We start from the raw sequence: 15992 nt of genomic DNA on the forward strand, positions 1-15992 counted from the left end.
AGTAGTGCACTGGTCCTTTACTATTCCTGTAAAGTTATGTGCAAAGACCTAAAACATGCCCACATCAAATTAAATATTTTTCTTGATCAAATAACATGGAAAACAACCACTGTTTGTGCAGTACTAATTTAGCATACTTACAAACCACTTAATGTACATTACTGTATTGTACATAGGCTGGTCATCTATGTTTGTACCTGTAGACTTTCCATCACCATCAAGAAAAACGATGCACAATACAGTAATTGAGTACATTGAGACATCAAGTGGTTTATGATGAGATGATGATGCTCATTTGGTAGAGCATGGTGCTTACAATGCTAGGGTTGTTGGTTCAATTCCCAAGGGGGACCAGAAAGAAAATGTATGCACTCACTTCTGTAAGTTCCTCTGGATAAGAGCATTTAGTAAAAGGAATGAATAGACCATTTAAGTTTTTACATAGAAATATGTTGCATTTGCAAAGTATTTCAAGAAACTGGAAAACGTATATCAAACAAGTATTATCAGATTAACTGTTTTGTACAAATAATTATGAGACTCAAGTTACAAATGCTGGTAAACACTCAAATACAAATACATTTAGTCAAAAATAAATCACAAAAGTAGTGCAATGGGCCTTTACTAGTCCTGTGTTAGCTGATGTCTGTAGCACGGGCCAAATTATTTTTGCAGCATGCCCACCCCCAAACTACTTACCGCAGCTATGCCCTACCCTAAACCCTAATCCTAACCTTCACCCTAACCTTAACCATAACCCTTACCTAACCCTAACCTTAACCCTTACCATAACCATTGTACATTTCAACTTCAATGGGGTAGGGACGTCCCAAGAATCCTGAATAACACGGATCTATACTTTATTGGCCATTTACATGGAAAGGCATTTCGTGACGTCAGCATACAAATACACAAACACAACACAATATATTACATGCAGCATGGAAAACTGGAAAGTTAGTACGCAAGTCACACATTTAGGCTACATTTTCACATATTCAAAGTCTCTGCGGCTGCATCATCCTATGTCCCACTGTTCAGCAGCCTGATGGCTGATGAAATTAAACTTGCCTCCTTCCTGTTCTTGCTGAACAGTGGGACCCTCTTGGAGGGCAGCAGCTCAAAACATTGGGATTGTGTGTGGGGTCCTCTATGATGTGTGCTTGGCCTTGTCCCTTGTCGGTTTATCGTAGAGGCCCTGACACCACCTGCACGGCAGCCTGCAGAGCTTGGATCCCAGGTTATCTTTGTCCGTTGTGAACATCCTCTATCAGAAATAATAGGGGAGATGGGGAATGGTGCTAATGTATAGGCTCTCTGAATGGTCACGCATACAAAATGATGTGAACATGGACTAGAGGGATTCAATGGAAGATGTATGGATATGAATGTACAGTAGGATATTGACAATGTGACACTGACTGGGTACAGAACAGTATAACCCCATCACTGGGAGATAATGGGACCTGTAGCAGCCTTCAGCTAATACACACACACACACACACACACACACATGCAATAGAGCCCACTGAATCAAGCCAAGCCAGACTCAACTGATGCACTCTTTTCACAGTGTGATAGGATTTTATGTAGGCTAGTCTAGACCACCTATAGACTGTCTAGCTGGAAAGGGATGATATTGAAAGAGAGAGAAAATATTTGACAGTATTTCTTCTCAATTAGACTTGGAATAATGGACAATTTTAACCTTGGGAATATCGAGCAGCAAATTACTTAGAGCACTAACCCAATCTACAGAGAGGAAGGTCAACAAGTTGACCAAGTAAAGACGAGGGTTGTTTCTCAATTTGTCACTCGCGATTCTTCGGCTCGTACTCCTCGCCGCTTTCTGGACCATATTGGAGGACAAGATCCAAGGTCTCTCAAATTCTTTCCAATTTGTTTTGAGGAGGCAAGGCGAGAAGATGTGAACAGACGTCACGATGCTTGCTTAGCCGTACTTCTTTTAAATTTCAGGCTATGGAGCAAGCGTCACAAATCCCCATCTGCAACACACTCACCCCCCAAACTGACTCCATAGCGACCCCAACTATCGCGTTAACCAATCACCATTATAACAGACATCATTATAATGGATGCATTTAAGCCGGATGGTTGTGGTTATTTTAGGTGTTCATTCTGACTGTGCTTGCTACTCAATTCGGCGCTGCTGAGTCACACAGTCTTTATCTGCACAGTCGTGACTGAGAGTAGAGAGCTGAGAGGAGGAGGAAGAGGAGGGGATTAAAAGGGGAGCCTAACTTTGGCTTCGTGATATCACTGTACCCAAAACTGTGAAATTGAATCATAGCTGCCAAACTACCCAACACTGATTTAGCTTTTTCCTAGCTTTTAGTTAGCTGTCTTCATGGGAGATTGGGTTGCTCTGTATGAGCATGGTTCCCATAGTTTAACTGGAGCCTGGCTGTGTCACAGGCTGTGTGGACAATTCTATGTCCAGGTCTCTTTCTCAATTAATCTTTCCTCGATTCCTCGCAGCCTCTCTCCACGTCTCCTTCTTCAAAATCCATTGGAGGAGGGATCGTGGACCTTCTCCGTCAATACAGTTGAGAAGGAAGCTAGGAGATAGGATTCAAATGATTTTGACAAAGACACATTTAGATATAGCGAATAGAGAACCTTTAGCTGTAGAATTGAACAAAGAATAAGGTTCTGACATCTGCTGGTAAGATATTGCCATTACATCATAGTCCTCATTTATGAATTCCCTCTCATTCCTACACGTGTATGGCGAGTTGTTGAAAGAGAAAGACCATTCACATACACATGGCCAGTGGCGATCTGTCATTCAGTGCAGATGGGGCAGAGCATGTTATTTTGGCATTAAAACTTGTCACATATCAGTTTGCAAACAATATTTAAAAAATGTATTGAGTTGATAAAGCCACTTACAAACATGGTCTCTTTTTTGCTTTCTTGAGTAAGGCAGCTCCAACATTCAGTTGTTTCAGCCTAGCTCAGTGCTTTCTGTGATGAATTGGCTCATTCATCCCCATCCTCTCCCCTGTAACTATTCCCCAGGTCGTTGCTGTAAATGAAAACGTGTTCTCAGTCAATTTACCTAGTAAAATAAGGGTTAAATTAATTAATTAATTAAATGGAGGGGTAGCCAGTGGAAAATACAGAGCGTAGGGGTTGGTAAGGTTCTCTAGTTGCGCTGTGATTGGCTCAGTGTTCTGTCACTCATGGGGACACTACGTCACCGCAAAATCTACAGGGAACGCGAGAAAGTTCAAGCCCGGTTGGGTGCTGCCATATATTTACATTAGAAGTGCCCATCCAAGAAGGCTCAAGGTCATTGGCCACCGATAAAATGATGTCAAATCACGTTATATCTACCATAGCTTTGATTGGACTGATCATGTCAACAGCATACATTCAAAACCTTAGCTAGCAAGCTAGACAAGCAGTCATCATCATGAATCACGTCGACAATCATTGTCATATGAAGATACATTTTATCTACAGTACAATTTATCTGTGCTCATTGGCCATAAACATTACACAACAAGTTGGAAATCGCAAATTCAACAATGAGTGGTTTGGAAGGAATCAGTAGCTAACTGCAAGCGTTGCAAAGGAATCACTATTTTGCTTCCCCTGCTATTCGGTGGAGAGGATATGTGGTCCAAGTCTTGGTTTAAGGATTTAAAACATCTGTCTGAAAGGGTCTTTTTTCTAAGCTTAAAAGGATAAACATTCATATGTAACACTATGGGCCAAAAAAGGATGAATACATTGGCCATGCTGTCAATCCAGCAAGACTTCTGCCTCGTTCAAAACAACTAGAAACTCGGAACAGGGAAATCTCAGACTTCAGTGAGTTCAAGACAACTGGGAACTCAGAAGAAAACGAGCGCTGACTGGGCAAATACGTTTTCAACTGTCATCCAACTCAAAGTTCCAAGTCGGGAACTCTGACCTCTTTCTAGAGCTCTGACTTGAAGATCACTGACGTCATGATTCGACCAGTTGTCTTGAAAGCACCATAAATCCAGAGAATGCCAGATGACAAAATTTGCCCACAAGAAGGACCTTCGTGCCACCTTCCAGTTCAAGTGAACACAGCACAACGTGAGTCCAAAGATGCTGCTGCATAAATTATGCAATATGCCAGGAGATACAGTGCATTCAGAAAGTATTGAGACCCCTTGACTTTTTCCACATTTTGTTACATTACAGCCTTATTCTAAAATGTATTATATAGTTTTTTTCCCTCATCAATCTACACACAATACCCCATAATGACAAAGCAAAAGCAGGTTTTTAGAAATGTTTGCAAATGTATAAACATTTTTTTTTTTAAGTATTCAGACCCTTTACTCAGTACTTTGTTGGAGCACCTTTGGCATCGAGTACAGCCTCGAGTCTTCTTGGGTACACCTGTATTTAGGGAGTTTCTCCCATTCTTCTCTGCAGATCCTCTCGAGCTCTGTCAGGACGGATGGGGAGCGTCGCTGCACAGCTATTTTCAGGTCTCTCCAGAGATGTTTGATCGGGTTCAAGTTCGGGCTTGGCTGGGCCACTCTAGGACATTCAGAGACTTGTCCCGAAGCCACTGTTGCATTGTCTTGGATGTGTGCTTAGGGTTTTTGTCCTGTTGGAAGGTGAACTTTCACCCCAGTCTGAGGTCCTGAGCACTCTGGAGCAGGTTTTCATCAAGGATCTCTCTGTACTTTGCTCTGTTCATCTTTCCTTTGATCCTGACTAGTCTCCCAGTACCTGCCTCTGAAAAACATCCCCACAGCATGATGCTGCCACCTCCATGCTTCACCATAGGTATGGTGCCAGGTTTCCTCCAGACATGACGCTTGGCAATCAGGCCAAAAGAGTTCAATCTTGGTTTCATCAGAACATAGAATTTTGTTTCTCATGGTCTGAGAGTCCTTTAGGTGCCTTTTGACAAACTCCAAGCGGGCTGTCATGTGCCTTTTACTGGGGAGTCGCTGCAGAGATTGTTGTCCTTCTGGAAGGTTCTCCCATCTCCACAGAGGAACTTTGGAGTTCTGTCAGAGTGACCATCAGGTTCTTGGTCACCTCCCTAAAACTTCTAAACCTGTTTTCACTTTGTCATCATGGGATATTGTGTGAAGATTGATGAGAATACATATATATTTAATACATTTTTGAATAAGGCTGTAATGTAACAAAATGTGGAAAAAGTCAAGGGGTCTGAATACTTTCTGAATGTACTGTATGCTTACTGCAGCTAAGAAAGTAATAGTAAGTGTATGTTGTATCGTAAGCTGTTAGTAGCCCATGTGCCTCACCCTAATAATTTGGTCCCTTTCCCCCTCATAACCTAGCCTACTGTTCTGACTTGGGGTTGCACATGTAGCCCATAGTCTGTTTTATAGAAATGTCATCATCAAATATTGAAAGAGCTTTCATTGTCTGCTTAAATGCCCCCTTTTATTTATCATACGGTTCTGACTTGGTGTACAGGGAGAATACTGTAAGAACGGCCCATGTTCTGAATTCTGTCACTGTACATTTCAAAGTGCTGAACAAATAGTTATTTTGACTACACCAGTATTACCTCGCTCATTAATGTCTTAATCGAAATGATGGATTGCCTCTTATCTGCTCATCGTTCCCTTATGCCATAGCTTGTACATCTCAATTGTCAATTAAAAACCACATTCGTTTAAGCAAGTCAGCCATATCAGCTATGTTTTTTAATAAGACAGTAAATGAGGCTCAATGAACTGTTTCGCTGCCAGACAAGGCTCCGCTGATAGCCAGGTGTAGCGGTGGTAAGGATTCACTCCATTGTGCTGGAAAGAAAGCTCTGCAGTTGGGACAGCTTTATGTAGGCCCTAACAGTTTGTGGGCACCGTTTGTCACCGTTATAGTGCAATTAATGTATTGTTTAATGTGTTGTGCTGTGTAGTGACTTTGCTGGCATGTTTTTTGTTGTTGTTGCCCCACCAAGATTTATATGCTAAAATCGCCACTGCACATGGCCATACACCACCCAAGGAAACTAGACACAGGAAGCAGAGAAAAAGGGTCAAACACTAAAGGGTTCTCCAGTAACCTCACTAGCTAATGACCTGTGATGTAATGGAACTCATCGTCCCTCCACTCCTTGGTGACACAGTACTGCTATTGGTGACGTTAGATCACTAGAAGCTCTGCTCACTACACAATTACTAGCGTATAGTTTTTTATATTAGTCATACACTTAGATTCAGATAAGTACGCATCAAAGATCTTAACTGTTGACAATAGAAAACTTCCTCATATACAGTGTGAGAAGAGAAGAGAAGAGAAGAGAGAGAGAGAGAGACCAGTCACTGAGTTTGTCGGGCATTCGGATTACAAAGCTCAATTTGTCAGTTAGGGAATACAGTTTGCTAGGAAACTGGTCTGTGAGCAATATACAGGGAGTATGCTATCAGGTTATCCATTGGTGGTGGTCGGTCAGTCACTCAGCTAGGCAGTAGCATTATATCCTGGATGTTTGTCAGTGCAGTCCTTACTCTCCCATCGCTCCACCAGCGGTGGTCATCTTACTACCATGGGGCCAAGATGATTAGCTGGGTGAGGAGATATGGCCATGCCTGATAGTGACAAGACTGCTGCTGATGGATCAGCCGAAGAGAGGAAGGAGTGTAGTCAGACTGACCTCCCGAGGTCTGCGTGTTTTAACATCAACGCTGTTTAGATGAATGAACAACTGACAAGGAAGACTCATCCCCATCGCTTTTTCTTTCTATCTCTTTCTCTCTCTCCCTCTCTCTCTCACGCCATCCGTCTTCTCTCTCGCACGCACACCCTCCCTCCCTCCATTTCTCTCTGTCTCTCTATTTGTCTCTCTCTGTCGTACACACAGGTGTCTGGGGCAGAGGGAACGGACCGGGCCCGTATTGAGGTTGAGTCTGTGAGTAACGAGGACCTGCCAATCGTGGAGATCCCCACCACCTTCAATGTCAGCTCCCTCAGCAGCCAGACCAGCGGCTTCTTCTCACAGGACCTCCAGGACCCCCATGTACCCACCGCTCCGCCCCAGGAGCCTCCTGCCCCCATCCCAAAGAGCCAGGGCCTGCTCACCCCACCCAGTTACCTCCCTTCCAATGCTCTTCATCAAGGTCCGGCCCTTCATGCACGGTATGGAAGCCCCAGAGGACACAATGACTCCTTCATCTATGCGTCAAGTTTTTCGTGGTCTGGACACAGACTCAGGAAAACCCCCTTGCCCTATCTATGAGTGCCTTATATGTTGTGATGGGGCTAACCGTGGCTCTTCATGGTTTATGGCCTTGCTAGTGCCAGTGTTGCACTGTCCTCCATTGTTTAGATTCTCTCTCATGGTTCATTTCTGGTGCTTCGGATGGAGACTAAGACCCTATGCAACCAGCTCCTGGCACACTGGCTGCTGCTGGTGATTGTTGCATGTGGTCTACTGGCCCTGAGTCTAGTCCAAGGCATTGGGCTTGGAGGTAAGGGAACACTGTTTGTGGCTTTGTTATTACATAGTCATTATCAACCATATTATTGCAGAAAGATAATCTAACTATTGCAGTTATATCGACCCGTGTGTCGTTGAATTGAAATCAAGGACACGTGCACTTGACACTATGCGGCAGGATTATAAAGTGTTATCGATCTATTAGAACAGGCATTGTTGTGTGTTAGAATATAGTATCAAGTACTAGGATTAGGATATACAGTGTCTGAGTGGCTCGTAGTGTTATTGTAACCTGTACACACACTAATGACACACAGTATCTCAGTTGGGAACACCATATAGAAAGTCACTGACATGTCTGTCTCCCTATCTGTCAGTCTGTCTATCCCTCAAGTGCGTCTGAGTGGGAGGAGCCCTGTGCTGCAGATCAACAGTACGGGTGTATGGAAGACCGTGTGCTCCGCCAACTGGGATCACACGCTGGGTTATTCTGCCTGCAAACAGCTGGGATACTCCAGGTACACAGTTTGGAATTGAAATGAATTGAATTAGTTCTCTGTGACAGGGGTAAAAAGATAAGTGGAGGGTCAGAGGTTCACTGGGGCTGGCATGGTGGATGACTAGGGTGAGGGTAAGTGGAGCAATGTCAAGAGATACAGAGAATACAGATCATTCCACCATAGAGACCATTCTCCCACAGGGCCTGAGGAGAAAGAGCCTATTACATCGACATGACTCTGCAGTTTGTGATAAAACTCTCTCCCTCCTCATTGTAATACTCCCACATTTACTCAGCATTCAGAGAGAGGGCTTCCTAATGGGTGTCTGCATCCAAAGGTCCCATTAATTATTGCTAATCCCATTAAAATCAGCCTGGCATTAAATGAAGTGAAAAATCACCAGCCCAAACAGCCAACGCTCTAATTAGGTCAAGATTTTCAGTTATACCATCGGCAGTTTCTCACAACGGATCTGGCCACGTTCCCATTTTGGGGATCATTTTGGTAATGAGTCCTTTTATCTACTTCCCCAGACTCAGATGAACACGTGGTTACCATTTTTATATCTCTGCATGCAGTTTGAAGGAAGTTGCTAACTAGCGCTAGCGCAATTGCTAACTAGCATTAGCGTAATGACTGAAAGTCTATGGGTATCTGCTAGAATAATAGATACCCATAGACTTCCAGTCATTGTGCTAACGCTAGTTAGTATTGGCTCACAAAACTACCACTAACTTCCTTTAAACTGGACACAGAGACATAAAAATGGTATCCACAAGTTCATCAGACTATGGGGAAGTAGATAAAGATGTAGTGCCAAAATCCCGAAGTATCCCTTTAAGATCTTCCTAGTTAATGTTAGGAGTATGTTTGGATTAATAATGAATTACTTTTATAAAATACAAATAAAGTTGACTCAGCCACATGAAATCAAAGACAAACATTCAAAATTATTGTGGATAAAGCACAATAATGTCACTTTTATACATGTATTGTACATGAATGGGTAGTACTGTCAGTGGATTTAGTTACAGAATGTCAGGATAATACCCTCTGAACATCCCAAACCCACCCACTGCCTCACCTCTCATATGCAGCCAATGAAAATTCACACTATTTGCCCCAATAAACTGTAAATGTCTGTGTGGTTCCTTCTTGTTCGCTCAGCTACGTCAGTGCCAGATCCCTGCCCCTCTCCTCGTCGAGCCGGCCTTCCAGGCTAACCTGGTTTCAGTCAACCTGATCGCCAGCAGACTGTCAAGATCCACAACGCCACCTTCCTCAGGTGAACCATTTGGCCATGACTTTCTGACAGAAAATAAAACTGTGCTCATTACCAGTCTGCCAGTCTTTTGTTAAAGTTCTAATGTACAGTTGCAGCAGCAAGTTCTTCTTCTAGCGTCTGCCCTTACAACCAAAGACCTTTTTACAAGCACTATTGAGTTAAGAACGCAAATTCTTGATTCTGCCATCAACCTACAGTATGCCACCACAAGGATGTAAAGTTGTCAACAGGGCTATGATGGTTGAATGTCTCCCCTTTCCTGCTAAAGGGACTGAAGCCTTTGAACTAACTGTCTGGAGGTATACCCCCAAAGTGGCACATGGTACAGTATTTGTCATGTGAAACAATGGAAAGTGCCAAGATGCCTCAGAAACGCATGTTGCTCGGCGGCACTAACCAAAGCATGTTTCATAAGCGCGTATTGATTGTTTATGTCTTGGCAGCAGGACAATAGGTGGCACAGCAGTGTCCGTTGCTCTGGTTCATAAGTCAAGTTGTGATCTCATGTTTCACTTCAGTCCATGTCATGGTTCTGAATTACATAAGGGCCTGACTGGGTTTGTACATGGTACAAATGAGAGCATACATCAAACTTTCCCATTGGTGTTATACAGAGAAGAACCTAATTTGAACCCGTTTACTGTGTAATTTCATTTTCTGAAGTTATTTCCAGCATGTTATATACAATTGGTTCTGTGCTCAGGTCCACAGACTGTCTGTGTGTGTGTTGGCAGTAAGTATAAGCCTTCATTCTCTGTTTTTCCAGTAAGACCCAGTGCAACTCAGAGAGTGTGACCGTACTCAAGTGCCTAGGTGAGTGAAAGAGGGACAGTGGAGTTAGGAAGTGTGTGTGCGTTGTGAGTGTATACCAGCAACATGATCATATCAATGGTTTTCCCCTGGATGCCACCCGCAGATTGTGGCTCCAGGCCCATGTTCAGGTCTCGTATTGAAAGATGAGTGGAATCTGTGTGGGTAGCTGGACAGGTAGGATGACTGACAGTGAAGTTGAACAGGTGGTCACGGGTCTGGTGACAGAGGAATGGATGAGACTGAGGCAGGAATTCCTTTAACCATAAAGTAGTATATTTACTGGGTAGTCTGTGCTGCATAACAAAGGAAACAGAATAACAGGTATCCAATCAAATTCATAATCACAAAGATCAAATCATAACAATCATTCATTATTAACATAATTTTGGGAATTCAACAATCCAGTTCATGAATAAGTCAATAGGAATCATCGGTGAGTAATTTAGGCTCGTAACTATTTATCATAAATCATGAAAGAATAATACGAACAGTGATCGGTTATTCAATCTATAATTGCCATTAGTTGATATCAGAGCCGATCAGTTCAACAAACAATGACTTTCTTATTTCACCCTTTCAAGTGTCTTCATGTGTACATGTAATTTCATTACATATTAACCATATCGATGGCATAATTGGCCTATTATGATCCGTAGAGCCGTGATCATTGTCCATTCACATTACATAATAGGTTTGAAGCGTGCGCTCTAAGCCGCGCGCCGCAGTAATAACTCTAAACAACAACTGATGGCCCACTATCCCGATCGCAAAAGATAGTTCAGATGAACGGTTCAGATGAAAGGTAACAGAGTCGGTGGATTTACGTGGATTCATGGACGCACAGAACTTCTGGATTAGACGGAGTTAAGGAAGAGAAAGCAGCACGATCAGGGGATGGCGATTTCCTCCTTTTATGGAGTGAAGATCTGTCGGACATTTCCACCTGACCTAATTAAAGCGCCCCTGGCCCAGCTGAGTAAGTGGCAATGAATTAAAGGATTATTCCACCAACTCCATGGGCCTTTTCTACAGCCACCCCGGAAATTTGTTAATTTCCACACTCCTCAAAAAAGGCTCATTGCTCCCCGTCCTCTGTCATCTCAGGGAGAGGAATTAGTCGGGCAACTGGCCGGATATATGTCTGGTTCTTTACCTGGATCTCCACTGATCTAACATGACCATCGGTCCCAGGCATGGTCTTAGTGATACGGCCCACCGGCCAGGAGGCTCGAGGCAGCTGAGGGTCCACCATCATTACGACTTGGCCAGTTTCCAGGCTGGCCATTTCTCTCCGCCATTTCCCTCTGTGCTGTAGACTTGGTAGGTAATCTCGAATGAATCGGGCCCGGAAATGGTCAATCAAGATCTGGCTGTGTCGCCACGGGCACCTGCCAACGAGGTTGGTATCAGCATACATGGCTTGAGGAAGTGACGCATCTCAGCGTCCCATCAAGAGCATATTCGGTGTAACCAGATCGGGGTCAGCGATGTCTGCAGAGAGATATCCCATGGGTTTGGAGTTCAGTATCCCTTCCACCTCTATCAGGACGGTCCGCAAGACAGTTTCCGTGACAGTTTGGTCCCCCAGGACGACTCGTAAGGCCGTCTTTACAGGTTTGATCTCTCACTCCCATGTTCCTCCAAAATGAGGAGCTCCTGGAGGGTTAAATTTGAATGAGATTTGTTGGTCCATCAGCTGATCCTGGAGGCTGGGTTCCATGGCTTGGAAGGCTTCCTCCAACCTGGCTTCTCCTGCCTTGAAGTTTGTGCCTCTGTCAGCCAGGATCTCGTAGGGTTTCCCCCGTCGGGAGATAAACCGCCGTAGGGCCATGAGGAAGGCTTCAGTATCCAAACTCTCCAGTAGGTCCAGGTGGACACATCTAGTGGTCAAACACTTGAATAGAATGCCCCAGTGCTTTTCCACTCGACGACCTAGCTTGATCGTCAAGGGGCCAAAGCAATCGACTCCTGTTGACCAGAAGGGTGGTTTGAGGAGGCGCAAGCAAGCAGGGGGTAAATCTGCCATTTTGGGCACAGTGGCTCTGGCCTGCCATCTCTGACATTCCACGCAGGCGTATTGGTGCTCACGAATGGCTCCTCGTCCTCCAAGTATCCAGTACCTCCACCTCATCTCCCCATAGACTCTCTCTGGCCCTGGGTGAAGAAGCCTCTCATCATAACTCTTGATGAGGAGCCTGGTACTAGGGTGTCTGGAGTCAAGGATAATTGGGTGGATAGCATCAGGATCCAAAACTTCTGCTTGGCGCAGCCTCCCTCCGACTCTGATCACTCCAAGGATTTGATCATATTCTGGGGCAAGAGAGAGAAGACGGCTGTCCTTAGCTACCTCCCTACCGGCTTTCAGAGCTTTTAGCTCCTCAGGGAAGCTAACTGCTTGTGCATGCTGGAGGAGTAGTGTCTCTGCCGCGAGGGAGGTGGGTATGGAAGCCACCCCATCTGAGGTCTGGTTTGTGGCGGTGATCAGATCCGGCAGTGTTTGGGATTGTGTCAGGTCAGGGAGAGCTGTTGTTGGTTCCGTAGAGATGCTGTAGCATTGGGCGGACTTCCTTAACTCATGAGCTTCAGTTGGTTGAGGAGGGGCTGCACGCCTGGGGGCTGTCGGCCACTCGTTCTCTGGTTGGGACAAGAATGGTGGCCCCAAACTCCAGCGATGGGGTTGAGCCAGTTCCTTAAGGGTTTTACCACAAGTAACGTCATCAGCCGGATTGTTTACGCTGTCAACATACCTCCAGTCTTGGACTTCTGTTAGGTCTTGGATTTCCGCAATGCGAGTTCCGACGAACACCTTATACCTGCAGGACTCCGACTTGAGCCAGGTCAATACAGTGGTCGAATCACTCCATGGGCCTTTTCTACACGTATTGTGGGAGGAAACATCTCCGAACCAGGCCAGTTTCCCTGGCAGGCCAGCCTGCACGATCAGAACCAACACCTCTGTGGGGGCTCCATCATCTCACCACGCTGGATCGTGACAGCAGCACACTGTGTCTACGGGTGAGCCTCTCTCACAAACACAGGTGCACATGTGGGCACGCATGCACGTACGTACGCACGCAAACATTTATACTGTTCTGACCTTACATGAACACAGCATAACTTTTAAAAGTGATATGATTTTTCATTGGTTGACTGTCCATCCCTTCTCAAGGTTTGCAACAAACCCCATGCTGTGGGCAGTGCATGTGGGATTGACAGATCAGCCAGTCAATGGGGTGCTGTCTCGCTCTTTGGAGAAGATGATCTACCATGCCAACTAACCAACCCAAGGGCTTAATCTACGACATCGCTCTATTGAAGCTTAAAAAACAAAAGAGTTCCAAACCTCTCTGCCAATAACAGCTAGTTTTCAGATTTCCCCTCCCACTCAGATCACTCCCAGACAGTCGAAGCAAAATTCTTGCGTGAACAACTGCTCTTTGCTAAGTTATTTCTGACACTTAATTCATAACCATCACAGTAAGGTACATAATTGTTACCCAGAAATGATTTGATATTGATATGGTACCAATATATACAATGAGGTCCAAAAGTATTGGGACTGAGACATTTTTGTTGTTGTTTTGGCTCTGTACTCCAGCACTTTGGATTTGAAATGATACAATATTTGCTTAAAGTGCAGGCTGTCAGGTTTAATTTTAGAGTATTTTCATCCATATTGGGTAAACCGTTAGGAGATGATAGCACTGTACATAGTCTCCCCATTTTAGAGGACCAAAAGTATTGGGACAAATTCCCTTATATCTATATTAAAGTAGTAAAAAGTGAAGTATTTGTTCCCATATTCATAGCATGCAATGAGTACAACACGCTTGTGACTCTACACATTTGTTGGATACATTTCCTGTTTGTTTTTGTTTGTGTTTCAGATAATTTTGTGCCCAATAGAAATTAATGGTAAATAATGTATTGTGTCATTTTGCAGTTGCTTTGATTGTAAATAAGAACATAATATGTTTATAAACACTTTACATTAATAAATCTTCTTATGGATCGGTGTCCCGTCGACGGGACAGTTGTTGCTCAATATGCATAATGTGACTAAAATGTAGTTTTAATGTGGACGCTACCATGATTTTTTTGCACACACTGTATATAGACTTTTTTTCTATTGTATTATTGACTGTATGTTTGTTTATACCATGTATAACTCTGTGTTGTTGTTTGTGTCACACTGCTTTGCTTCATCTTGGCCAGGTCGCAGTTGTAAATGAGAACTTGTTCTCAACTAGCCTACCTAGTTAAATAAAGGTGAAAAAAACCCAACATTTAAATCATTTTAAAAAATGATTATGGATAATCCTTAATAAATCTAGAATATTGATGAGAGGAAAAGTTACAGATGCACAAATATCATTTTTTTTCTAAACGGTTCAGCCGATATGGATGGAAATACCCTCATATTAAAGCTGACAGTCTACACTTTAACTTCATAGTCAAAACAACCCAAAAAATGTGTCACTTTCCCAATTCTGCCTGTGTCTGTCCTACTGACTGATAGGGATTTAGGGCTCTATTCAATATTCAAACTGTATCGCTGAGGCATTACAGACTGCGCAAAATAAATGTAAAGGTCATTTCTGATTGAGCTGACATGCAGTATGCAAGGTTTACCGTGAATGCAGGCTCCGCCAATGCAGGAACATTGCCTTTACATTTCAACTGGACTTTAGTGCTGAACCTCCGCGATACGGATTGAATAGAGCCCTTGGAGTAACTGCTCTTATTCACCTCAAATCTGAAGGAGCACAGACGGTTCATTGGCTAAGTCTTTTCCTCCAGGTCTGGTTGAGCCTATCTGCCTGCCGAACTATGGGGAGAGATTTGAGGAGGGGAAGATGTGCTGGATCTCTGGGTGGGGTGCCACAGTGGATGGAGGTGACCGAAAGTGTACCAGGGTGCCATCTCCCCTTGGATGGTCTGTGCAGGCTACCTAGAGGGGGGCAAAGACTCTTGCCAGGTATCTTTCAGAAGTGGACCTCCAGAGTTCCATGCACCATTTGTCTAAAGGACAAAGTGCAGACAAAAAGCACACAGCGAAGACAAACGGTTAAAAGCAGGGCGTGGCCACTGTGTTTGCGATCACAAAACAGTGGTGATTCAGCAAGTAGAATCTTCAGAAAATGACAACCGATTTCCTGTTCAAAGGACGGTCATCCGCTGCTTTTAACCGTTCGTTAGCACAGTGTGTTTTGTGTTATAAAGCTCACCTATTTGGAGTAAAATGCACTGCTTCTAATCCTGGTGTGTTTGGCGCCCAGGGGGATAGTGGAGGCCCTCTGGCCTGTGAGGACTCGTCAGTGTGGAAGCTGCCGGGGGCCACTAGCTGGGGCTATGGCTGTGCTGAGAGGAACAATCCTGCCGTGTACACTCTCATCCCCCACACTCTGACCTGGATCCACCAGCAGATGGAGGTGAATTCTACTGTTGATACTGTATACTGGTGCACTCATGAACTCTACTGGTGGCAGACAGTAATGCAAAAGGGTTACAGCTGCTATACGAAGGAGAGAGATACATGGTTTAAATGGACAGTTCACCTCAAAATCATAGTTTGTCAGATGTTTTCAGACATCCAAATGAATTTAGCCCTGGATTTACTAAGAGTTTTCACCAGTTGCAGAATGAACTGTTCCTTTAAGAGTGAAGTAGTCTTGGAAGTTTGAGACAGCCAGTGAAATCAATCAATGGAAAACCTTTTTTAGTTTATTAGTCAGCGATGAATGATTGATATATAAAAATCTGTTAGTCTATTTAACATCCAAATGACATACTCCCATTCTATGATATCTACCCCCAGAAAGAAGAGGCACTGAGCCCTTGATCCCCAAAGGATACAGTAGCTGACATAGAGTACTTTACTCAGAGACACTATTTATTTGTTCTTAAGCACCACAGTGAATGGACACAATCTGAGGCTGAGCAATAGCTCTATTTTAAA

At 44.0% G+C, this 15992-nt stretch overlaps 1 protein-coding gene across 1 annotated transcript; it reads left to right on the plus strand.

Moving 5' to 3' along the window:
• The first annotated feature begins 3414 nt into the window (after window positions 1-3414).
• Window positions 3415-15921, plus strand: LOC106574361 (transmembrane protease serine 3). The gene is given in 7 exon segments (XM_045697563.1): window positions 3415-4095; window positions 6860-7466; window positions 7813-7953; window positions 9103-9220; window positions 14834-14932; window positions 14935-15011; window positions 15313-15921. Coding segments are annotated over 5 exon segments (774 nt in total). The 5' UTR covers window positions 3415-4095; window positions 6860-7466; window positions 7813-7878; the 3' UTR covers window positions 15718-15921.
• Window positions 15922-15992: the final 71 nt, after the last annotated feature.

This window comes from Salmo salar, chromosome ssa16 (assembly GCF_905237065.1).
Source record: "Salmo salar chromosome ssa16, Ssal_v3.1, whole genome shotgun sequence".
NCBI classification, from domain to species: Eukaryota; Metazoa; Chordata; class Actinopteri; order Salmoniformes; family Salmonidae; genus Salmo; species Salmo salar.